General features: G+C 45.4%; 1 protein-coding gene across 1 annotated transcript in view; it reads left to right on the top strand.

Annotated features, from left to right (window-relative positions):
- Nucleotides 1-25,713, top strand: part of dpf1 (double PHD fingers 1) — a 43,800-nt gene extending 18,087 nt beyond the window's left edge. Inside the window, exons 6-12 of the mRNA XM_029714807.1 lie at nt 3,637-3,732; nt 6,978-7,056; nt 7,708-7,839; nt 19,881-20,000; nt 20,178-20,290; nt 21,566-21,647; nt 22,074-25,713. Of these exons, the coding sequence (XP_029570667.1) occupies nt 3,637-3,732; nt 6,978-7,056; nt 7,708-7,839; nt 19,881-20,000; nt 20,178-20,290; nt 21,566-21,647; nt 22,074-22,144 (693 nt within the window). The 3' untranslated portion in view covers nt 22,145-25,713. The remainder of the gene's footprint in view (nt 1-3,636; nt 3,733-6,977; nt 7,057-7,707; nt 7,840-19,880; nt 20,001-20,177; nt 20,291-21,565; nt 21,648-22,073) is intronic.
- The last annotated feature ends 952 nt before the right edge of the window (nt 25,714-26,665 follow it).

The following is a 26,665-nucleotide window of genomic DNA, read 5'->3' as shown; positions in this document are numbered from 1 at the left end:
TCTCTCCCTCTCTGGTTCTCTCTCTCGCTCTCTGGCTCTCTCTCTCGCTCTCTGGTTCTCTGTCTCTCCCCCTCTGGTTCTATCTCTCCCTCTCTGGTTCTCTCTCTCGCTCTCTGGTTCTCTCTCTTGCTCTCTGGTTCTCTGTCTCTCCCCCTCTGGTTCTATCTCTCCCTCTCTGGTTCTCTCTCTCCCTCTCTGGTTCTCTGTCTCTCCCTCTCTGGTTCTCTGTCTCTCCCTCTCTGGTTCTCTCTCTCCCTCTCTGGTTCTCTCTCTCCCTCTCTGGTTCTCTGTCTCTCCCTCTCTGGCTCTCTGTCTCTCCCTCTCTGGTTCTCTCTCTCCCTCTCTGGTTCTCTGTCTCTCCCTCTCTGGTTCTCTGTCTCTCCCTCTCTAGTTCTCTGTCTCTCCCTCTCTGGTTCTCTCTCTCCCTCTCTGGTTCTCTGTCTCTCCCTCTCTGGCTCTCTGTCTCTCCCTCTCTGGCTCTCTGTCTCTCCCTCTCTTGTTCTCTGTCTCCCCCTCTCTGGTTCTCTCTCTCCTTCTCTGGTTCTCTCTCTCCCTCTCTGGTTCTCTCTCTCCCTCTCTGGTTCTCTCTCCCTCTCTGGTTCTCTCTCTCCCTCTCTAGTTCTCTCTCTCCCTCTTTGGTTCTCTCCCTCTCTGGTTTTCTGTGTCTCCAGTTCTCTCTCTCCCTCTCTGGTTTTCTGTCTCTCCCTCTCTGGTTCTCGCTCTCCCTCTCTGGTTCTGTCTCTCCCTCTCTGGTTCTCTGTCTCTCCCTCTCTGGTTCTCTGTCTCTCGCTCTCTGGTTCTCTCTCTCCCTCTCTGGTTCTCTCTCTCCCTCTCTGGTTTTCTCTCTCCCTCTGGTTTTCTCTCTCCTTCTCTGGTTCTCTCTCTCCCTTTCTGGTTCTCTCTCTCCCTCTCTGGTTCTCTCTCTCCCTCTCTGGTTCTCTCTCTCCCTCTCTGGTTCTCTTTCTCTCCCTCTCTGGTTCTCTCTCTCCCTCTCTGGTTCTCTGTCTCTCCCTCTCTGGTTCTCTGTCTCTCCCTCTCTGGTTCTCTCTCTCCCTTTCTGGTTCTCTCTCTCCCTCTCTAGTTCTCTTTCCCTCTCTGGTTCGCTCTCTCCCTCTCTGGTTCTCTCTCTCCCACTATGGTTCTCTCTCTCCCACTATGGTTCTCTCTCTCTCTCTCTCTCTCTCCCTCCCTCCCTCTTTGGTTCTCTCTCCCCTCACTCTCTACCCTTCTTTCTCCTTCCCTAGTTGTCTCTCCCTCTCTGGTTCACTCTCTCTCTCCCTCTGTCTCTCTCGCTCTCTCTGGTTCTCTCTCTCCATCTCTCTCTCCCTCTCTGGTTCTCTCTCCATCTCTGGTTCTCTCTCTCCCATACTCTCTCCCTCTCTCTCTCTCTCTCTGCCTCCCTCTCATGGCCCTGTCTGTAGTATCAGGGACTCTGGTTGGCAGTGACACATCCCCTGCAGCCATGACACACCCCCACTGGCCCAGTTCCTCTCCTCCTCCCCAGAGAAAGTGTGTGTTTTGGAGGGAGGGAGAGAGAGAGCATTGATGTGTGTGTGTGTGTGTGTGTGTGTGTCCGTGTATTTGAGCGAGCATCAGTGTCTGTTGGTGTGTGTACTGTATGTGTGAATGTCTTTGTGTGTGTGTGTGTGTATGTATTGTATGTGTGTTTCTGAATCTCTCTCTGTGTGTGTGTGTGTGTGTGTGTGTGTGTATGTATTGTATGTGTGTTTCTGAATCTCTCTCTGTGTGTGTGTGTGTGTATGTGTGTGTGTGTGTGTGTGTGTGTGTGTGTGTGTGTGTGTGTGTGTGTGTGTGTGTGTGTGTGTGTGCGTGTGTGTGTGCCTGCTTCCTCTTCCGGATGAGCTGTCATCTCCTCTCTGTGAGCTCTGTCTCCAGTCCCTACCCCACCTGCTCCAGACGTGACAGTCTTCCTTCCCTAAGGTCGACAATTAGCCAATTAGCACTTCAATAAATGGCCCACGCAGCAGGCCCAGGGCTCCACTGTGGGTAGGCCTCTGACCCTGGGCCTCGCCTAGCTGCCGTACCCAGCAGGAAGCTAACACAGGAGGGCTTTGGCTTCCTCTTCCATTACAGCTTCTCTCCATATGCTCCCTTTAGAGTTTGTTCTTTTGTGACACTTGTTTTTTTGTCACCTCTCTTTCACAGACCCATGTGTTGTACTTTTTATTTTGCGGAATATGTTGCTACTAGTTTTGCCGATGAGAGGAAGTGTTTCTTTCACTCCTACATTTTAGGAGTGATTGAATAACAGCACAGTGTTCTCCTGGTCACTAGCAGTTGTAACATGGGGGATGTTTGTGTTAAAAGGAAGGAAGGCCACCCTTACTGGTCTAATGGAATGATTGTCCTTTGGGCTTACTTTATCTCTCTCTCTGTCTCTTTGTCTCTGTCAATTCAATTCAATTCAAAGGGTTTTATTGGCATGGGAAACATATGTTTACATTGCCAATGCAAGTGAAATAAATAATAAACCAAATTTAAATAAACAATCCAAAATTAACAGTAAACATTACACTCACAAAAGTTTCAAAGGAATAGACACATTTAAAATGTCATATTATGGCTATGTACAGTGTTATAATGATGTGCAAATAGTTAAAGTACAAAAGGGAAAATAAATAAACATAAATATGGGTTGTATTTACATTGGTGCTTGTTCTTCACTGGTTGCCCTTTTCTTGTGGCAACAGGTCACAAATCTTGCTGCTGTGATGGCACACTGTGGTGTTTCACCCAATAGGTATGGGAATTTATCTAAATTGGATTCTTTGTGGGTCTGTGTAATCTGAGGGAAATATGTGTCTCTAATATGGTCATACATTTGGCAGGAGGTTAGGAAGTGCAGCTCAGTTTCCACCTCATTTTGTGGGCAGTGTGCACATAGCCTGTCTTCTCTTGAGAGCCAGGTCTGCCTACGGCGGCCTTTCTCAATAGCAAGGCTATGCTCACTGAGTCTGTACATAGTGAAAGCTTTCCTTAATTTTGGGTCAGTCACAGTGGTCAGGTACTCTGCCACTGTGTACTCTCTGTTTAGGGCCAAATAGCATTCCAGTTTGCTCTGTTTTTTTGTTAATTCTTTCCAATTTGTCTTTGTTGATTTGGTTGGGTCTAACTGTGTTGCTGTTGCTGTCCTGGGGCTCTGTGGGGTGTGTTTGTGTTTGTGAACAGAGCCCCAGGACCAGCTTTCTTAGGGGACTCTTCTCCAGGTTCATCTCTCTGTAGGTGATGCCTTTGTTAGGGAAGGTTTTGGAATCACTTCCTTTTAGGTGGTTGTAGAATTTAACGGCTCTTTTCTGGATTTTGATAATTAGCGGGAATCGGCCTGATTGTGCTCTGCATGCTTTATTTGGTGTTTTACGTTATACAGGGAGGATGTTTTTGCAGAATTCTGCATGTCTCTCTCTCTCTCTCTCTGTATCTCTCTATTTGTTTGTATCCCATGTATGACCTAGTCCCTGTTATATTGTACTGTTATCCAGTTGCAGCAGCAGGAATTCACTGGGGTAGCATTCTTTATTGTGGGTGCTAGGCTTATTCTGGAGAGGGCTTCAGCACTCCCTGGAGCTCCTCCTTGCTGATATCTCCTCTGATGTTCTGGTGTGTTTGCTGCTCCAGAAGCTGCTGGTCGGTGATTTCCCCCATGAACTGGAAGCGGAGGAGATGGAAGAAGACGTTCCCAAACGCAAGAACCGCAAGAACCGCGAAGGACGGGTAAGACAAGGGAAACGCTCAGGAACGTACAGCCACTTACTGTCCCTGTATTGTTGGCACTGCAAAGGGCAACTTTGTCCTCTCGCAAATACACAAGTGCTATGAGTTAAGATCTGATACTTCAGCTTGCAGTTTCATTGCATGTACAGGGTGTATCCTCAAGGATACCAAAACTGGTCCAACTAAACTTCCTTCTCACGTTTCACTCATATTATAATTTCACTCATCCTGTCTATTTGAAATGTTACTGTGTTTGAAATGTTACTTTAATTTCACACATCCTCTCTTTTCTGTTTCAACTTCTCGTTAACGAAGTGTTATCTATCAAGATAAGTAAGTTATAGAAATACCGTTAAGGATTGTTTTAAGGTGGAGATGTGGGTATTCTGTTGTAGTCATGCTCAATGCTGTTGGTTGGTCATCAATCAACAAGATCATTTAAATAAACATGCTTATTTTATTTCATAATATACACCATTTAAAACAGCCAAACTCTATTCACAACAGTATTCAGTTGGTAATAGACAGACATTCAGTAAATACTAGGAATAGATTGTCCACCATCTACAATTGAAGTCGGAAGTTTACATACACTTAGGCTGGATTCAATAAAACATTGTTTCTCAACAACTCCACAAATTTCTTGTTAACAAACTATAGTTTTGGCAAGTCAGTTAGGACATCTACTTTGTGCATGACACAAGTAATTTTTCCAACAATTGTTTACAGACAGATTATTTCAATTATAATTCACTGTATCACAATTCCAGTGGGTCAGAAGTTTACATACACTAAGTTGACTGTGCCTTTAAACAGCTTGGTATATTCCAGAAAATGATGTCATGGCTTTAGAAGCTTCTGATAGGCTAATTGACATCATTTGACGTGCACCTGTGGATGTATTTCAAGGCCTACCTTCAAACTCACTGCCTCTTTGCTTGACATCATGGGAAAATCAAAAGAAATCAGCCAAGACCTCAGAAAATAAACTGTAGACCTCCACAAGTCTGGTTCATCCTTGGGAGCAATTTCCAAATGCCTGAAGATACCACGTTCATCTGTACAAACAATAGTACGCAAGTATAAACACCATGGGACCACGCAGCTGGCATACCGCTCAGGAAGGAGACGCGTTCTGTCTCCTAGAGATGAATGTACTTTGGTGCGAAAAGTGCAAATCAATCCCAGAACAACAGCAAAGGACCTTGTGGAGATGCTGGAGGAAACAGGTACAAAAATATCTATATCCACAGTAAAACGAGTCCTATATCGACATAACCTGAAAGGAAGAAGCAAAGAAGAAGCCAGTGCTCCAAAACCGCCATAAAAAAGCCAGACTACGGTTTGTAACTGCACATGGGGACAAAGATTGTACTTTTTTGGAGAAATGTCCTTTGGTCTGATGAAACAAAAATATAATTGTTTGGCCATAATGACCATCGTTATGTTTGGAGGAAAAAGGGGGAGGCTTGCAAGCCGAAGAACACCATCCCAACCGGGAAGCATAGGGGTGGCAGCATCATGTTGTGGTGGTGCTTTGCTACAGGAGGGACTGGTCCACTTCACAAAATAGATGGCATCACGAGGTAGGAAAATTATGTGGATATATTGAAGCAACATCTCAAGACATCAGTCAGGAAGTTAAAAGCTTGGTCGCAAATGGGTCTTCCAAATGGACAATGACCCCAAGCACACTTCCAATGTTGTGGCAAAATGGCTTAAGAACAACAAAATCAAGGTATTGGAGTGGCCATCACAAAGCCCTGACCTCAAGCCTATAGAGAATTTGTGGGCAGAACTGAAAAAGTGTGTGCGAGCAAGGAGGCCTACAAACCTGACTCCGTTACACCAGCTCTGTCAGGAGGAATGGGCCAAAATTCACCCAGCTTATTGTGGGAAGCTTGTGGAAGGCTACCCGAAATGTTTGACCCAAGTTAAACAATTTAAAGGGAATGCTACCAAATACTAATTGAGTGTATGTAAACTTCTGACCCACTGGGAATGTGATGAAAGAAATAAAAGCTGAAATAAATCATTCTCTCTACTATTTGACATTTCACATTCTTAAAATAAAGTGGTGATCCTTACTGACCTAAGCCAGGGTATTTTTTACTAGGATTAAATGTCAGGAATTGTGAAAAACTGAGTTTAAATGTATTTGGCTAAGGTGTATGTAAACTTCCGACTTCAACTGTATGTGAAAATGTGATCATATTATAAATGTGTATTTTAATGTTTCAGGACTCTTGGAAGATTAGTCCAAATGATGACTAAAATAGATATTAATCAAATCAAATCAAATGGAGATAAAACAGCCTGTGAACTTATCCATCTCCCTGAATGAGACAGTCACAGGCTCCCTCCCTCCCTCCCTCCAGTTCCCTTTCCATCTCAGAGAGCTAGCTGACTCTCTTGTCTAGTACATAGGACCCACTGCAAGTTATGCAAACTCAAGCCTCTCAAGTAATACTATCAATTCCTCATGGAAGCCCTCTCTCTCTCCTCCTGCTGTACTGAGAGGGTGAGGGGAAGCATCGGCAGCTCCTTAATCCATTCTAGCTCCTCTCCTCTGCTCTGGCTGGCTCTCCTCTCTTCTCCTTTGGGCTCCCCTCTCCTCTCTCCTGCCCGCTCCTCTTCTCTCAGGCTGTCAGTGGTACAGTAGCAGCTGTGCTCTGAGTACTAAGGAGCCATATTTTTTTCCCTCTCAGCTTTAAAGATAAAACAGATACCAATTCGTATCTCAGTTCACTATACTCAATTCATACACTTTGGGATGGAGGGTGGAAACAAGTCATTTTTGTAAGTGTGTTAGTAGTGTATGAATTGTGTGGGAATTAGATACAGTACAATCATGTGGGCATTAGATGCAGTACACAGTATTTCGACATGCAGTGAGTTATCAGATTGTATACATGGATGCATTCTAAATAACTCTTATTAGACCAGAAAGGCGTCTCTCTCTCTCTCTGTCCTGTGTGAAGCCTCGCTGCAGGCTGTAACGCTGTATCTGTCATCCAAACAGCCATGTTGTTCACTGGAGCTTGAAGTTCTCTGTTAGGTGTCATCAACCCCGCCTGTCTGAGGAAAGGGTGATTAGAGAGAGGGGGGCACCTGTTAAAGTAGCAGATGATTATGGTGTGTAGGAGTGTGGTGTGTGTGTGTGTGTGTGTGTGTGTGTGTGTGTGTGTGTGTGTGTGTGTGTGTGGAGTGTGAACTCCGTTCACCCGTCTGTGTTCTCGCTGCAGGCCTGTGGTGTAGGGGGTATGAGGAAGAGACAAGAACCCAGCACCATTGAGGACAGGGACAAGCCGTACGTCTGTGACAGTGAGTAACACACACACACACGTGCACACACACCGTCACACACACACACACACACCGTCACACACACACACGTGCACACACACCGTCACACACTCACACACACACACACACACACCGTCACACACACACACACACACACACACACACACACACACACACACACACACACACACACACACACACACACACACACACACACACACAAACAATTAGGTCATTCAGCCGGAATACCTGTTTTGCATTGGTAATTTCAACGTCTTCACACACACACACACCATGTCTAAGAGCCATAGACAACATTCTTACTGCAGTCTAAACTACGCTGGCAAGCATATGGCTGCTGTCTCCACTCTGCACAAAGCAAGCAATTCTCTCACTGCCAATGTTATGGGGACAACTCCTCTAGTGGAAATGAGTCTGTTAGAGCAACAGGCGCTAACAGAACACTATAGAACAACCTATAGAGCAATATTCCAACCAAAACACTGACATGGCATTAGCTAGTGATGGATTCAGCATTCATTCATTGTGAGTGTATCTATTTTCAGTGGAGCACATATTTACTGATGTATAGATATGTTATGATGATAGGGCTACATTTAGTTCTGTCTCTTGATTTTGTGTGTGTGTGTGTGTGTGGTTGTGTTCCAGTCTGTGGGAAACGCTATAAAAACCGCCCGGGCCTGAGCTACCACTACACTCACACACACCTAGCGGACGAGGAGGGAGAGGAGGACTCTGAGCGACACACCCTGCCCTTCCAGCGCAAGAACAACCACAAGCGTGAGTCCATGTGTTACAGTGTGTTCTACGTTCTACCCTGAGGCTGGATGCTGCACTATGCCATGTGTTACAGTGTGTTCTACGCTCTACCCTGAGGCTGGATGCTGCACTATGCTATGTGTTACAGTGTGCTCTACCCTGAGGCTGGCTGCTGCACTATGCCATGTGTTACAGCGTGCTCTACCCTGAGGCTGGCTGCTGCACTATGCCATGTGTTACAGTGTGCTCTACCCTGAGGCTGGATGCTGCACTATGCCATGTGTTACAGTGTGTTCTACGCTCTACCCTGAGGCTGGATGCTGCACTATGCCATGTGTTACAGTGTGTTCTACGCTCTACCCTGAGGCTGGATGCTGCACTATGCCATGTGTTACAGTGTGTTCTACCCTGAGGCTGGATGCTGCACTATGCTATGTGTTACAGTGTGCTCTACGCTCTACCCTGAGGCTGGATGCTGCACTATGCCATGTGTTACAGTGTGTTCTACGCTCTACCCTGAGGCTGGATGCTGCACTATGCCATGTGTTACAGTGTGTTCTACGCTCTACCCTGAGGCTGGATGCTGCACTATGCCATGTGTTACAGTGTGCTCTACGCTCTACCCTGAGGCTGGATGCTGCACTATGCCATGTGTTACAGTGTGCTCTACGCTCTACCCTGAGGCTGGATGCTGCACTATGCCATGTGTTACAGTGTGTTCTACCCTGAGGCTGGATGCTGCACTATGCTATGTGTTACAGTGTGCTCTACGCTCTACCCTGAGGCTGGATGCTGCACTATGCCATGTGTTACAGTGTGCTCTACGCTCTACCCTGAGGCTGGATGCTGCACTATGCCATGTGTTACAGTGTGCTCTACGCTCTACCCTGAGGCTGGATGCTGCACTATGCCATGTGTTACAGTGTGTTCTACGCTCTACCCTGAGGCTGGATGCTGCACTATGCCATGTGTTACAGTGTGTTCTACGCTCTACCCTGAGGCTGGATGCTGCACTATGCCATGTGTTACAGTGTGCTCTACGCTCTACCCTGAGGCTGGATGCTGCACTATGCCATGTGTTACAGTGTGTTCTACGCTCTACCCTGAGGCTGGATGCTGCACTATGCCATGTGTTACAGTGTGCTCTACGCTCTACCCTGAGGCTGGATGCTGCACTATGCTATGTGTTACAGTGTGCTCTACGCTCTACCCTGAGGCTGGATGCTGCACTATGCCATGTGTTACAGTGTGCTCGACGCTCTACCCTGAGGCTGGATGCTGCACTATGCCATGTGTTACAGTGTGTTCTACGCTCTACCCTGAGGCTGGATGCTACACTATGCCATGTGTTACAGTGTGTTCTACGCTCTACCCTGAGGCTGGATGCTGCACTATACCATGTGTTACAGTGTGTTCTACCCTGAGGCTGGATGCTGCACTATGCTATGTGTTACAGTGTGTTCTACGCTCTACCCTGAGGCTGGATGCTGCACTATGCCATGTGTTACAGCGTGTTCTACGCTCTACCCTGAGGCTGGATGCTGCACTATGCCATGTGTTACAGTGTGTTCTACCCTGAGGCTGGATGCTGCACTATGCTATGTGTTACAGTGTGTTCTACGCTCTACCCTGAGGCTGGATGCTGCACTATGCCATGTGTTACAGTGTGCTCTACGCTCTACCCTGAGGCTGGATGCTGCACTATGCTATGTGTTACAGTGTGTTCTACGCTCTACCCTGAGGCTGGATGCTGCACTATGCCATGTGTTACAGTGTGTTCTACCCTGAGGCTGGATGCTGCACTATGCTATGTGTTACAGTGTGTTCTACGCTCCACCCTGAGGCTGGATGCTGCACTATGCCATGTGTTACAGTGTGCTCTACGCTCTACCCTGAGGCTGGATGCTGCACTATGCTATGTGTTACAATGTGTTCTACGCTCTACCCTGAGGCTGGATGCTGCACTATGCCATGTGTTACAGTGTGCTCTACGCTCTACCCTGAGGCTGGATGCTGCACTATGCTATGTGTTACAGTGTGTTCTACGCTCTACCCTGAGGCTGGATGCTGCACTATGCCATGTGTTACAGTGTGTTCTACCCTGAGGCTGGCTGCTGCACTATGCCATGTACCCTCTGCTCGCATGTCACGTCAGAGCAACCCACGCTAGACGCAGTATCCTGCAGAATGTTACTACACAGCAACTTGCACATGTCCTTTGCGGCACACAGTGTGCGAAGTACACGCTGATGCACAATGTAGTAGTGTTTATGTTTGTCTGCCTGCATGGCTTTCTGTAATGCTGTTTGATTAGCCTGGCCCTGAGTTGGACGGTGTTAATTGGCTGAGCAGGGACACTGAGAGGAAGGGTTGCGGGAGGGGGAATCTTTTTTTGTCCCCCTCTCTCCTCTAGCACATTCCATGTCCAAGCTGGTAATTTACACTGAGGTTGCATCCCAATTGGCACTTTGTTGGGAATAGGGTGTCATTTGGGACGCAGACAGAAACACAGCTCTAGTCGTCCCCACATCAATGTCCTTGTAGAAAAATACCCATTTACCTCCTAGACTTAATTGGCTGAGCTCTTTTTTAAATTGGCCTGTCTTAGTGGATTGTCCGTCACTGGGTCCTGGTGCTGATGCCTCTGTGTGTGTGTGTGTGTGTGTGTGTGTGTGTGTGTGTGTGTGTGTGTGTGTGTGTGTGTGTGTGTGTGTGTGTGTGTGTGCGCGCTGCAGTTTTAGGACTCTGCAGGGTGAAAGAGAAGAGAATGACTGCATTTGAGAGGTTTAATATCCTCCTCTCTTCTCCTCCTGCTACACACACACACACACACACACACACACACACACACACACACACACACACACACACACACACACATCAATACATACATGCACAAAACTAAATTCTCTTGTGAAATGCAAATAGAAGCCTATTGTGTGCGTGTGTGTGTGCGTGTGTGTGTGTGTGTGTCCATGGTTCTATCTGTTGGTTGCAGATGCACCCCCTCCTTTATATTACACCATATATAATAATGATATTAATATGAACGGTTATAATGAAACTGGTCCATACATTATTCATGTAATATTCTTCCTAAAATATGTCTAGACTAGAGTCTGTAAGCCTGGTCCACTCCACAAGGCAAATTTAAAGGAAAACTCCATCCAAAAACTATCTTTTGGCATTTGTTTCATTAGTCCATTGTTGACATAGTCCCAAAATGTTTTGCAGGTCAGCAATCAAGTTTAAGACATATAAGTTTCAAAATGCAGAAACCGAGAGTGGAAGATCGCTGAAATCCAAAGTCTCCCCTATCATTCTCTCTCTTTCTCCCTTTTCCATCAGTTTGATAAATGACAGATTATTCCACTAGGAGATGAGATTCTCACACACACATTCCCCCTCTCATTCTCTACCTATTCGCTCCCTCACTCTTCATCGCCAGTTTACCCTGCTTTCTTTCTTTCCTTTTCCGCTTCTCTCCGAATCTCCCTCTCTCTGTTTCTTTCTCTCCTTATCTCCCTCTCTCTGTTTCTTTCTCTCCTTATCTCCCTCTCTCTGCTTTTGTCTTATGACTTATCCATCGCTTAGAATTTTCCTCATTTTTTCTGTATTTATTTCCATTGCAGGAGTGGAAGCCGATTGTTAAAATGAACTGCAACATTAAAATTCATGGCTGCCTCTCAGTTTTTTTTTTCTTCATAAAGTGAGAGATGCAGGGGTGGTGGGGGCTGGTTTTGGGCATTGATGAGATGGAGAGGAGGGAGGGGTGTTTACTTTAGAGGGCGGCCCTCTGGTGTGCACCTGAAAATTGGTTTTGTGAGCAGAAAGAGTCGAGCCAGTTCTTGTTACGTCCTCTCCCCAAATCAGAATTGAGATTCCGAGTCTGGTTTATCTGGACGGACAGACGGTTGGAGGAGTGAGAGCAGGAGGGGGGATGGAGGGATGGAGGGGGGTAACATGTAATTGAGCCGTTTGAAGGTCAGCGTCCTTTCGTTCCTGTTGTTCTTTTTCTATATTTATTTATTTAAAAAAAATAATAATCTCCCCAGTTTCACCTCACTCAAATGGCTTCACTCGCCTTGGTCAGCCAGTGTGAGAAGGAATCCTTGTAATCAGCTATAAGGACAAAATGTATTACGTATCAAACCTAAAATGGCGTCCTGGCTGTCTCTGTTCCCTCTTTCTCTCTCTGTCTGTGGGGTAGGACACTATATGTGGAATGATATCTGTGGAGTGCTGGTTGGTTCCGTTCCAGCAGGTTCACATGTGATGAAAGTCCTGCAGTAAGAGAGAGAGGGTGGTCTTTTAATGAGGGTCTGGTGACAGTGGAGGGCCTGTGTCAATGTAGGGACTGGGAACATTCAGACAGATGCACTGACACTATAGAGGCTCTAGTCTACAGCGCCCAGTTCAATTGTATGTAATTGTTGAAATATTTTGTGAGTGGGCAACATATACTATCATCCAAAATTGACTTGTTGAATTATTTTTGAAATAGAAAATTATTTTATAATACGCTAATGTGGACAGTTTGTGTTACTTCCTTACACAAGCTCGCATTTTCACCTCATACAATTTAGTGATTTTTTTTTAACCTCAGATTGGTGATGTTAATGTACAAGTTTATAGTCATCAAGATGAACCTAAATTGATTGCTTTAAACAGATGAATATCTTTGGTTTGGTCCGGTTGATTTGATCCTACTCACCTGTCTGTCGCAGGGTTTAGAACGCAGTGGTGAAATTCACAAGGAGAGGAGTTGATAAATACAGGTTCTCATCTATCGACAGGTATATCTAGTGTACCCAAGTTCGTTGTGGTTTGTATTTTAGTAGAGCACAAATGGCAGTGAATTGTCCCAGTTCCATTGATTTCCATACAATATTGACGTGAGTGATTCATCTGTGCACGCTATTGATTACAGTAGAACAAGCTAATCAATTTCAATCTGGAATGACTGCTTGGTAAATTTGATGCGTGAGCAGCTTTTAAGGTACTAATTTAGCAAAATACAAGTAATCTGAACACAAGTGTGACACGTGTGTATAGGGAGTAATTGTATCTATTAGTCTTCAACATATCACAACTTATTTCAGAATATTGATTATGAATTTATTTGGACATTTAAAAACGGTGTTTTGACACTCGGCTATATAAAAAAATAGGAAGCAGCAGTATAATTTTCAATTTATGTTTTAGGAATATAAATTGCACTTTCAACGTTATTTTTTCGACATGAATCAACTGAATCAGGTAAAAACTACTGAATGAACCCCTAAAACATGCTATGATTTATTTGATTTATTTGATTTTGATGGTATTAGTGAAATGGTGAAAAGGAGTTTGTCCTGGCTAGTCATTCTGTCCGTACTGTAGCAGACAGGTACAGAGCAGAGTAGCCTATAGAGGAGACTGAGTAGAGATACAGGCTGGGTTCAGAGAGAGAGAGGACCGGGATGGTGGGGGCGAGGCAGTACAGTCACAACCCACGGACCCTGAACATGCAACACACACCACCTGAACACACTACATGATCAGCACACTACACCATTACAAGTACAGAACATGTATACTGTACCTAACCATATAAAATAAAAGTAAACATGGTCCAAATAACAACCAGTTTATGGGGTGGTTTCCCCCACACAGATTAAACCTAATCCTGACTAAAAAAGCATTTTCAATATCGATTCACTATTGAGTTTGCCTTTTAGTCCAGGACAAGGCTTAATCTGTGTCTGGGATTTTGCCCCTATGACTTTACTTGACTATAGATTCTATAGTCTAGCTCAAACGGTGATCTATTTATGTGTAGTCAGTCCCAGTTGCTCAGTCCCTTGCTTGCTGTAACCAGGGCTGGGACTTGGTCTGCCAGTTTGCCCCACCACGGTAAGGAAGTAGAGTGACTACTATTAGAGTGGAGACCTTTCTGGACTTACCAAGATAATTATTCAACCCCGACCATCACCTTTAGCTGTTATTTTGGTCTGGTTTCTTCCTGAACTTTCCGCATGCCTGTGCTGCTGGTGCCAGTGCCGGTACACTAGCTTCCTCCATAGCCAGACCAGCTCACGCTGCCTGCCGCCCCGCCACTCCACTGCCTCCTCTACCACAACAAAGCAGGAAGAGAAACGGCTGTTGCCTAGCAATCCGGTTGCTATAGTGACAGGCTGGGCTCCCTCCTAAAGAGTATGTTGTTATGTACATTGAGGAGGGAGGGGGGGGGGGTGTGGAGTTTGGCATTGGCGGGGTTGAAACGGAGGGGGCAGAGGAGTTCATTAAAGGCAACAAAAAGAAGAGAGATAGTGAAGGAAGGAGAGTAAAAGTAAAGAATTCTCTTTCTGATTTATCATATATATTACCCCAGACAGGGAGAAGGCAGGCTGATATTGCACTGCTTCATTTGGTATTCTGTATTAACAGAGGAGAGGCTTGCCGGGTTAGGATTGGATCCTCAGTCATTTGGCCATCTTAGTATAACCCCCCCCTCCCCCACCCCCATCCTGCTCATGAAAACCTATCTGTCTGTCTGTCGGAGCTTAGACACACACACACACACACACACACACACACACACACACACACACACACACACACAATCTTACTAGGATGTATTTTATGTACTGTACTGTATACCTGTGTTGCTGTCTAAATTCCAGCGTTTCCTCAGTATTTATTTGGCGGGTCAGACAATGGGACCTAACCGCAGCTAAGAGTCTGAGTTGAGGGGCTTTTTAAACAGGATTACAGAGTCACATGGGGGAGTGTATAGAACAGTAATCTGTTCTCCCTTCAAAGATTATTCATGTTTGCATTTTTCTGAGCATCAAACAGACATTCCAGTTGGCACAGGTGTGTATGTGAAGTGTGTATGTATGATTTGTGTTTGTGTGTGTATTATGCAGGTGTGTGTGTGTGTGTGTGTGTATGAATATATGTGTGTGTATATGCATATGTGTGTATGTGTATATATACAAATAAGTGTGTATGTACTGTTTATGTATGTGTATCTGCTACAGAGAGAGGTAGCCTCTTATGCTGCCATAGAGGCTGACATAGCGTGTGCAGGTCAGTGTGATTACACTGCAGCCATAGATCAAGTTTTATTATGCACCAAAATCTCCACCGTCCTCTCGCTTTGCAATGTCATTCTGTTTCAGACCCACAATGCACTGGGACTTACGCAACCTGCTGACTGGACAGGGAAGAGAAACGAGCATGTTATTGCATTGCGTCTTGCTGGTGTGCGTGCGTGTGCGTGCGTGCATGTGTGTTTAAAAGAGAGATAAAGAGGGAGAGATAGAGAATTGAAGAAGGAGGTGGAGACAGATGGTGTAGGTATTTGTGTGACAATAGACGGATTGCAGAAGAAAAATCAAATTTCCTCTGTGAAAGAGAGAAGCACAGCCAGGATGAGAGAAGAAAGGTACCTCATGAGATATCTCATCTGTGACTGACACTTTTCGTCTGACTGACTCACACTCACTCTCCCTGCATAATACTGAATCCATTGTCTCTCTGTGCATTTGTGCTGTGTGTGTGTGTGTGTGTTAGCGCCACGGTTATGGATGAAGATCGTCATGAAAATGAAATAACCGTCATAACATTTTTTGGGGGGGGTGTAACGAACAGCTGACTGAAGACTGGACAGCCGGGCGTTCATGAGGTTGTCTGTTTCTGCGGTAACATGGACTACAACGTGATGAAACTTTGTTGCTCCTTGCTGAAATAAGCAACGTGTTGTAGCAAACAAGTCTTCAGTTGCCTAGGCAATACCTTCCTCCCCCATTTATATCATAAGATTCATGAAAACGTGGTCATTCAAGCTTGTAGCGTCATACCCAAGAAGACTCAAGGCTGTAATCGCTGCCAAAGGTGCTTCAACAAAGTACTGAGTAAAGGGTCTGAATTTTATGTGAATGTGATATTTCAGGATTTTCTTTTTTATATAAATTTGCAAACATTTCTAAAAAACAGTTTTTGCTTTGTCATTTTGGTGTGTAGATTGATGAATAAACAAACAATTTCATCCATTTTAGAATAAGGCTGTACCGTAACAAAATGTGTAAAAAGAGAAGAGGTCTGAATACTTCCCGAATGCACCGTACAATTATATTCTTATTCGTGGATTAATTCACTTTTACCTGATGCCTTTCATGAAGGTTTTCGATTGCTTTTACATTTTTTTTTACCTTTATCCATGAATACAAATATATCTTAAATGACCCCATTTTCATGAATTTGATGATATATAAGCCCAATCAAAAACAGTCCGGGACTTGCACCAGTAAGTAGGTGGGACATTCATAGGGTATAGCAGAGGAGAGGAGAAAATGTGTGAAAAAACAATAACTGTCATCCAAAATGTCACCTAAAATTCCATGACCGTCACAGCCCTAGTGTGTGTATGCATTGGAGGAAAGCTGATACTGAAGGCTGGATTGGGGGCAGAGGGACTCTCATTCGTCACGTTAAAGAGAGAGGGTGGGGGTTGGGAGTGGAACGAGCCTTTAAAAGTTATTATGCAAAGATCTGCTGGCTATAAATCTGTGTGTGTGTGTGTGCGCGTGTGTGTGCGCGTGTGTGCGTGCGTGCGTTTGTCTCAGTGTGTACTTGCACATGTTCCGGTGTGTGCTTGTGCACGTGTTTGCGCCTGTGTGCGTGTATTGTCTGTGAATGTGAGTGTATGTATACATTATATTAGTGTGTATCTGTATGTGTGTGTGTGTCTAGGTGTGGTGCTCCCATCATTAAGCAGCCTGGCGACAGGAGTGCAGAGTGTGTGTTTTCACACTGACGCTCTGACACAGCAGCAGCCACTTCTTCACTTCCCTCTCCTCTTTGTGTTCTGCTCTTCCTCTCTTCCTCTCTCCTCTTCTGTTCTAGTTGCTCCCCTGCCATGCTGCAATGTGTTTTGTGTTGTGGGGAAGGCAGTGTGTTGGTGTGTAGGTGAGACTAGGAGCTGATCTCTGTCTCTGTTGGTATGGTTTGTTCACAGTAACATCATAGACAGCATCATCACTGGTTAACCCTAGACTAGTAGGATTGCTTTAGTGAAACCCTGTTTTATTGTCAGGTGCAAAACCATAATAACTAAGCTAAGCTTTCTAATCGTTGGCCCTGTGTATGAGTTTAAGCTCATTGTACTGTATGCTGGGACCTGTGTGAATAGGTTTGTGCTCAGAAAACAGAGTGAAGAGACATGGGTGAGAGAGCAAAAGGAGGAATGAAAGTGTGGAGGAGAGTGAGACGCATAGAGAAAGTGAGACCAGGCAACAGGTGCTTGTGGGTATTCCTGCGGAAGTGCTAATTCGATAATGCTGTGGCCACTTTATTGACCAGCCAGTGCGGTATGGATCTTAGGCCAGGGATTGTGCTAGAATGAGACTGTGGAAACTCCAGGCGCAGGCTGTATTGAGAATGAAGGAGTGAGAAATGGAGAGTGAGTTGGAGAGAAAAAGGAGAGCGCGGAGAGAGAGAGGGTTGTAGAGAGATCGGGAGAGTGAGAGATCGGAAAAGAGGAAGAGAGAGGGGGATGGAGAGAGGCGGAGGGGAGAGGAAGAGAGGTAGAGAGGCTTATACTGAGAGAGCGAGAGAGAGGTAGACGAAGAGAGGGGAGAGAGTTAGGGGGAGAGAAAGCGAGAGAAGGGAACGGAAGGGAGTGGGGAGATATGAAGGGGGTATTTGAGGATTCATCTCTCTCCCCTAATTCCCAGTGGGTTCCCGAGACACACTTAAAAGCTGTGAAGTGTGCTGTTCTGCCTGTATTCTCCCAGTAATTGGAGGGGTGTTACAGGAAAGGTGGTGCTGGAGTTGAGATGGAGGGAGGGAGGGAGGTGAGCATCACCCTTGACAACCTCAGGAACGTGCTACTTGTGATCATTTTTATCTACCTCTCTCACGTATGTTCTTTGTCTCTGTCTGCCTGTCTGACAGTTTTCTGTGTCTCTGTCTGGTTTGGTCTGTATGTCTCTATGTCTCTCTCTTCCATTCGCTTTGCTGTCTCCCTCTCCCTCCCACCCTCTCTTTCTCCTTCTCCCCCCTCCTCTCTTTTTCACTCCCTATCTCTCTTTCTCTCTGTCTGTCTTAAGGATATACTACCTCAGGTTAGCGTCTCAGACTTTAAGCATGGCCACAGGCATTTAATCATTGATGGGCTTTCCTTTCTGAGCAGGCAGGCCAGCAGGCAGCCCTCTCACACACAGATGTGTCAGGGCCTGCTGATTCACTCTCAGGGGTCCTCGCAGCCTCACGGTCCACAGAGCCCCAGAGCAACACTGTTTGTAGTATGTGCCGTTTGGCATATAGTTTTATGTAATTGTGTGTGCATATACAGTTTTGCTCCCCAGGGACTGTGGTAAAGCACAGTCAGCAGTAGTCTGTTGAAATAAAATACATACAAAGAAGGGGTGTGTGTTTTCTTCACAAGGCCAGAGGCTTAAAAAAAAAACGTTACTCAAAGTGACGTATTTCATTAATAAACCTATTTTGCCTTGCTTTTAATGCTTGCACTGTACATGCATAATACATGTACCTGTTGTATATAGTCCATACATAGTTCAGTGCCCAAGTGGCAAGTGTTGTAGACGAAGGTGGGGATAGTGGTATGTTTGCCACAGTCCCCTGAATGTACGTAATGTACCACTTCACTGTACATTACTGCTCCTCATTATACAATAAAGTACAGAGCTGCCTGGCTGGCTGCTGCGCATGTACCACGGACAGCTCCTCTGCTCTTTTCTCCTCCCCCCTCTCCTCTCATCCTGATCAGACTTGTTTTTTTTCTCTCTGGGGTTTATTGACCAACCCTGTGGAGTAGAAAACCCAATCTCCCCCTCCACACCCTCCGCCCCCCCCCAGCCCCCTGCCACAATCCACCCAGGTCTGGATTAATGACCTCGCTGGGGAGGGCCCTGGCTCTCCAAATCACACACCAGACAGCCACTGATTACTCCACCATGCCGACTGCTGCTGAATTCTCTGTGTGTGTGTGTGTGTGTGTGTGTGTGTGTGTGTGTGTGTGTGTGTGTGTGTGTGTGTGTGTGTGTGTGTGTGTGTGTGTGTGTGTGTGTGTGTGTGTGTGTGTGTGTGTGTGTGTGTGTGTGTGTGTTTGTGCGTGTGTGTGTGTGTGTGTGTTTACGTATTCGGGATGAATTCCTGTGTGTACTTGTCTAGTCTACTGTATACTGTTGTCTGTTTGTCTTCTTCTGTCTTACATGGCACGATGATGAGTCATTGTGATGTTCCTGTCCATTGCATTGCATCTTAATACAGGAAAAAAGGACACATACAAATACACTGTCCTGGTTACGTGATCAGAGCTATTAAAGTTATTATGCAATCGACTGCAGTCAGTGAGACAGAGAGGATGCATGCAGGGGGACGTTGTTCTCCATTAATGGTTATTCTAAAATGGCTTCCCGCCGCGCACCTGCCGCTTGATGCACAGCAAGTCTGTCCCAACCCCCCACCGCTTCTTTGACAATATTTAACAGACCCCTGGGCCTCCCAGTGGAGTTCCCTTCCCGTCTTACTCATCCCTTCCCTTGCTGAGCACGAGCTGGCGAGTCCCAGGCTTCAGCGGGCCTGCTGCTTGCTTTACCAAAACCAACATATGGAAGAGGGTGAGTTTTATCCAGCTGGGACGCTCTGCAGTCTGGTTGGCTGGAAGTCTCATATTCTCTCACTCTATGTTTCCTGTCTCTGCCGCTTTCACTCATTTCTGCTTACTCTCTCTCTCTCTCGCTCTGTCTCTCGCTCTCTCTCTTCCTCTTTCTCTCTCCAAACCTGCGATGTTCCTCCTACGTCAGTCTAGTTCTAAGACTGTTGAGTCCTCAGCTCTACACCAGCCTCAGTAGCAGGTCATCAGTAACCACAGACCACAGCTATAGACTCTGTGCTCTAGGTCTGTGCTCAATGGAGCTTCATACAAATGCTGGATTACTCTTATATTCTAGAGCATAGAACATAAGAGTAATATGCAGCTTTTCTGTAAGAGAGTGTTTGTTATGGAAAGAGCTCTATCGTATTTAACCTTTCCACCTGTGTGATTTCAGCTAAGAAAGCTGCAGACGGGTCAGTCATCCCTAACGGCTACTGTGACTTCTGCCTGGGCGGCTCCAAGAAGACCGGCTGTCCCGAGGACCTCATCTCCTGTGCCGACTGTGGACGCTCAGGTACGGACAGACAGACACTCCTATGGACACCGGTTTCAGTTGGTTTTAAATGTGTCATTATGACACAGATGTTACTTTGTGTTGGTGTAGTGGAAACAAGCCCAACTTGATGACGACGACAACGATGGCGATGAAGTGGAACATGAAGAGTGTGTATGTCCCTCTCTATGTCCCCAGGTCACCCGTCCTGCTTGCAGTTCACAGTCAACATGACGGCAGCAGTACGGACCTACCGCTGGCAGTGTATCGAGTGCAAGTCCTGCAGCTTGTGTGGCACCTCCGAGAATGACGTGAGCACCACACGCACACACACACACACACACACACACACACACACTCCTTCCTACTCCCAAAACATCTATACTGAAAAAAATATATAAATGCAACAATTTCAAAGATTTTACTGAGTTACAGTTCATATAAGGAAATCAGTCAGTTGAAATACATTCATTAGACCCTAATCTATGGATTTCACATGACTGGGAAGACAGATATGCATCTGTTGGTCACAGATACTTAAAAAAAAAAAAAGTTGGGGTGTGGATCAGAAAATCACCATTTGCCTCACGCGACGCGACACATCTCCTTCGCATAGAGTTGATCAGGCTGTTGATTGCGGCCTGTGGAATGTTGTCCCACTCCTCTTCAATGGCTGTGCGAAGTTGCTGGATATTGGCGGGAACTGGAACATGCTGTCGTGCAGGTCGATCCAGAGCATCCCAAACATGCTCAATGAGTGACATGTGTGGTGAGAATGCAGGCCATGGAAGAACTGGGACATTTTCAGCTTCCAGGTTTCAGCTTTCAGCTTCCATTCGGATGAATGGCACGACAATGGGCCTCAGAACCTCATCACGGTATCTCTGTGCATTCAAATTGCCATCAATAAAATGCAATTGTGTTCGTAGCATATGCCTGCCCATACCATAACCCCACCGCCACCATGGGGCACTCTGTTCACAACGTTGACACCAGCAAACCGCTCACCAACATGACACCATGCACGTGGTCTGCGGTTGTGAGGCCGGTTGGACGTACTAACAAATTCTCCAAAACAACATTGGAGGCGGCTTATGGTAGGGAAATAAAACATTTCTGGCAACAGCTCTGGTGGACATTCCTGCAGTCAGTATGCCAATTGCACGCTCCCTCAAAACTTTAGACATCTGTGGCATTGTGTTGTCGAACAACTGCACATTTTTTTGTGGCCTTTTATTGTCCCCAGCACAAGGTGCACCTGTGTAATGATCATGCTGTTTAATCAGCTTCTTGGCAAAGGAGAAATGCTCACTAACAGGGATGATAATGATATTTCAGCTCATGAAACACGGGACCAACACTTTACTTGTTGCGTTCATATCCCACTCTCCATTTACCCCAACACACACTCGCCTGGACTCTCCTCCTCCTTAGTAAAGGTTAATAACGCACAAGAAAATGGGTGCAATCTTTGCACCGGGTGTGAACGTGTAGCAAATCTGGGCCTGTGTGTTATGTGTAGTATGTGCTATATTTGATTGATGATGTCATAACATTATTTGTGTTTGTGTGTTTCCTTGTTCCAGGATCAGTTACTATTCTGTGATGACTGTGACAGAGGTTACCATATGTACTGCCTGAGTCCCCCTATGGCGGAGCCCCCAGAGGGTAGGTACACTACAGGATATGTGGAGGATATAGGCCTAGTGTAGTCCTATAGGATACTGTATAGTATACCTAGGCCTGCATATTGTCGGTAATTGATGACCATGCAATGTCTGGGTTCATAATGTCACTTATACAGTAGATGCATTTACATTTACGTCATTTAGCAGACGCTCTTATCCAGAGCGACTTACAAATTGGTGCATTCATTATAAGGGGAAAGGCCATGTGCATAATGCTTGTGTCATCTGCAAGTCAAGTTGACATGGTTAAGAGATTGCAAATCTATCACACTACCTGACCACAGTATGTGGTGATGCACTTTGCAACAGTCAATCAGTAGTCTATTTACAGTGTTCATTTATTCTGCTAGGGTTAATCCCTAGGCTTTCCAATAACCAGTAAACTTGTGAACTGTTGATCTTCCAGGGAGCTGGAGTTGCCATCTGTGTCTGCGACAGCTGAAAGAGAAGGCCTCGGCCTACATCACCCTGACCTAATCAACCACGCTACCCACCACCCCCCCTAAACATAACAACTGGACCAACTCCAATCTGAGAAGACACCCTCAACGCCCTGCAGTTTTTCCTCCTCTACAAAACGACAACAGACGTCTGTCCACCTCTCCAGTCATCAGGTTTCCCAGCCCCAGCTGTTTTAATGTCAATGGAAGTACCTACATCCCAGGGTGCACCATGCTCCATCCAGGTCTCCCCCAGTCTGCCCCTGCTGAGGCCCAGCCACCTGCCCCTGGAGTCCCCTCCACCTCTGGCACCTCTGGCCCAGGAGGAACCACCTTCTATCCCAGCAGCCTCAGTGGGGAGCATCTGATCATCAATAGCCTAACTGGGCTGCCCCCCGGGGCTTGCCGGCCCTCCACCGTCTGCCTCCAAAGAGCCATTTATCAGTAGCCCAGAAGGGCACTCAAGAGGCACGCTCTCCCCTGTGAAGGGTCCTTAGAGGAGCCCTAACGAGCATCAGCTGCCACTGTGGCCCTATACTCCCATACATTTGGGCCCTGTATTTGGGCCGCTCGGCTGTGGCCCTGGCAGCAGAGTACACAGAGAGAGGGAGAAGCAGGCCGTAGTGACGACCAGACTCCTCCTTAGGTTTAAAGCAGCTGCAGCCCCGCCCCCTTCCTCCCACATGGAGCCGCCACTCAAAGCCTTTGAAAGTGAAGTACTCTGGGATTGATACCATCGCGCAGAGCTATTGTGGCTTTATGACATTTACAGAGGAGAGAGAGTGGAGAGGTTGTCACTCTGCCATCAGCCACTTAGATCAAATTGTGTGTCCAAAAAAATAATGAATTAGAGCAAAGGTTTTCCTCAACTAATAACTTCTGGTTACCTTCATTTCCTTCAAAACAACAACTGAAAAAGCCAACATCAGACTGCTATGACTTTGGCCGAGCTTGGTGTATTTTGTCTTGTGTTTAGCAAGAATGTAGGTATGTTTTAAGTGTGGACAATGCAGGTTTTATTGTCTGGCCTTGTCAAAAATGCAGGGCCCAAATGTTTTTTTTACATTTTATTTGGTACTTTATTTGCATGGTGTTAACATTATAGTTTTTAAAGATATTTTAAGGATAAAATGTATTTAAGAAAGCACACTTAATTCGCAATAATGTGTTTGTGACCCATTTGGGTAAAGTTGTGTGTGTGTGTGTGTATGTGTGTCCATCTGTATATGTGCGTGTGTATGCGTGTGTGAGTGAGGGCAAATGTGCCCTCCTAAAACTGCGTGGAAATGAGAGCCAACCGTAGCCAACCAGGTGCTAGGCAGGACCTATGGCAGGGTCGGGGAGCAGGAAGGGGAGGGGCTTCTGATGATTCTGATTCCTAGAAACACCACCATGACTTACTGTATTACATTTTCTGTTGGACCAAACGAATTCAAGCCAGCTTGCGCCGTTTCTCTCTTCCGAGCCCTGTTTTTTCTCAAAGAATAACTCATTTTTGTGAAAAGTCATCAAAACTAGTAGAATGAGCTCTTTACTATCTGCAAGACTGCTTTGTGTGCTAGGAACTTGTAATATAATGTGCTTTCAAAGAGTAAGCTAAAAGCAAGGACTTCTACTAACTGGGACGCCAGCATGTGAGTTTGTGCGCTTGCACTGAGACGAGTCTTTTTTCAACCCAAAGTCCCCTCCCCCAGTGGCCTATCTGACTGGACTATTGTATGAGGCTGCAACTTTGATTGGTCCAATGATCCCTCCTACTCTTCCTAGAGCTTTAGGTTGGGAGACATTTTGCTGTAAATAGATTGTCACTCTCTCTGTTTATCAAAAAGACTAATTGCCATTTCATAATTCACTGTCTCAGTGCATATCGAAATATGAACTCAAAAATACAATTTCTGTCTATTTAAATGCACTTAAAATTGGTTGTCCTATTAGCCTCCATATTTGGAACGTCTCTCACTCTTCAAATGTATGTGTTTATATTCTACTATGGTATGATCCAACACACACAGCCATGTTGGGGAAAAGGTTACTACCTGCGCTACCCAAAATGTATGTACCATCATTTAGGCATGTGATACCAGAAAGTCTCTCAATTTCATATTTTGATATCTACTTTATTTATTTTTCTTGAATAACTAGGGATGTTTTCACCTCTTCTCTCTCAGTATTGTTCTCTTATTTGTTTATGTCTGTGTTTTTCTACTTCAAACATTTTGCACAGTGTGTTTGTTTGTTTGGCATGTGTGTGTGTACGTGTGTGTGTCTATGTGTGTGAGAGAGAGGGAGAGACACTCAGACTGACTTGAAGGCGCTGTCTGTCAGTGGTTCCATTCCAAATGACACCCTTTCCTCTTTATAGTGCACTACTTTTGAACAGTGGCCATAGGGCGCTGGTGAAAAGTAGTGCCTCACATAGGGAATAGGGTCCCATTTGGGATACACACAGTCTCTTTAAACTCATAATGAGGTCCTCGAAAAACAAACAAAGACAGTGAAAAGATGGTTATTATTTTTCAAACTTCCTCTCCATGACACAGGCTGCATTCCGATACATCCAACAATACAGCCAACACTAGTGTACTACACTAGAATGGGTACTGCTGAAGCCTCAGTCCTCGCTACTGTAGTTGGTCCCGAGTGACAGTAGCCTGATCCCAGACCTGTTTGTGCTGTCGCATGACAATGACCCTTGGAGAACAGATGTGGTATCGGGCCAGACTGACAGGATGTCATTCTACTGAATTTGATTGATTGTGATAAGTGCAGTGTGTCATGATAGATTGTGTCCTAGCGGTGAATCCTTCAATAATTCAACTCTTCACCTTTTAATGGACGGACTCCTCAAAAGACAATGTGAAAACCTTCACCACATTAATGTTCCATCTTTTTAAGTTTCCCACCAATACCCAATCAGAGTTGTGTTCAGAGCCAGTACTGAGGGAATAGCCAGATGATGACTTGTGATTCTGTGTGAGTGAGGTGAGCTGATCTCAAAGTGTTTACTGATAAGCCTTTACTTCTGAATTTATTCCTGGCACTTATGAGGATGTGGTGGTCAAACTACATTGATTGTACTATCTGAGAAGATGCAGTTGCAGAAAGAGGGGTGACTCAAGCTCAGATATGACCTTTGACCCCTCCCCCCCATCTTTAGACTGGGGGTGGGATCAGAAGGGAAAGAAGATTATTGGCCAGTCCTCAAACGAAGCAGGATTTTGGCCCTCTTGTAAATTGTCGTGCTGTGATCTTGCTTGCACTTTTTATTCCCCAAATAATAAATTCCTGTGTGAGTGTGTGCACATTTTCCTTTCTTGTAACTGTCTGTTGGAAAAAAAAGAAACACTGGATAAAATGAATTTGTTAGTATTTACCCTGATGGAGATCAAATGTTCCTGGACACGTGGGTTGTTTTTTCCTTCTCTGCTGTCTCCTACCTACCTGGGGACGCTTTGAAATATTGACTGCAACTGCATAGCTGTCATTCATTCATTCACTGTAAATTCATCTTGTCTTTCTCGAGGCACCCAATTTTCCCACATTTTTCTGTCCTGACTCCTTTTTTCATTTACAAACAATCATTAATAAAAGTTGTAACTCCTGAAACTGTCTGCTGTGGTGTGTGTCTGTGTGGAGCCTCTGAACACCCACCAGTTTAGCAATGGTTGTGTATTTCTGAAGAAAATGTGAAAAGCTGAAAATTCATCCATTATGTTTTAAGTGTCATAAATACGCTATTTACAATAGATGGTTTGGAGCTTGGATCCATAAACCCACGCAAGCACTTTTCTCCCAAAAATATAATGATCTACCACAGTATGATTGCATTACTTGAACCTCTTATGGCTTGAAAGTAAACAGGTTCTCTTTGAGCTATAATGTTTGTATGGGATAGATTGGAGAATAGGCATCTATCATACTGTAGTCCTGGAGAGACCTGGCTCAAGCAAATCCTGAATTCCATTCTTCACCTTCCAGAAGCCAGAATCATCACTAGTGCACACCTTTTTTTCTTGGGGAAAATTTTTATTTTAAAATATATATATTCTTCCATCCATTTCTTGGCAAATTCCCACTTCCACCTTATCCCAAATTCTGTATATCCATCCAACCCCCCCGCCCATCCAGCAAACAAGAGACTACTACTAGCCTACTCCCACCTCTCTTCCTGCCCACGTTATTCTGACCCCTTGTCTCCCTCTTCCATTTCCAAGGATGTCTGTGAAGCTTATGTGGATTGTGTTTGTGTGTTTATAGTACTGTATGCGTGTTTTGTGTTTGTGTGTATCTGTATGTGAAGTGGATGGGGGGGGGGGGGGGGGGGGGGGGGTTGAGACTCCCAGCCAATTACCACATCTACCAGACAGGTTCAGACTGCCTCTGTGCCAGCCAATCAGGGAAGAGCTGCGCCTAGCTGGGCCCATGGTGGTTGCCATGGTAACTATGGGGCTGTTTGCATGGTGGATGATGGAACAGTGATGGATTACAGTAACAGGGTGTGGGGAGGGAGGGAGGGAGGGGGGACTCATACATAAATATATTGGAAACGTATGAATAC

This window comes from Salmo trutta, chromosome 26 (genome assembly GCF_901001165.1).
Source record: "Salmo trutta chromosome 26, fSalTru1.1, whole genome shotgun sequence".
Classification (NCBI taxonomy): Eukaryota; Metazoa; Chordata; class Actinopteri; order Salmoniformes; family Salmonidae; genus Salmo; species Salmo trutta.
The sequence above is the reverse complement of the archived record's forward strand: the minus strand, read 5'-3'. Positions and strand labels throughout refer to the sequence as shown.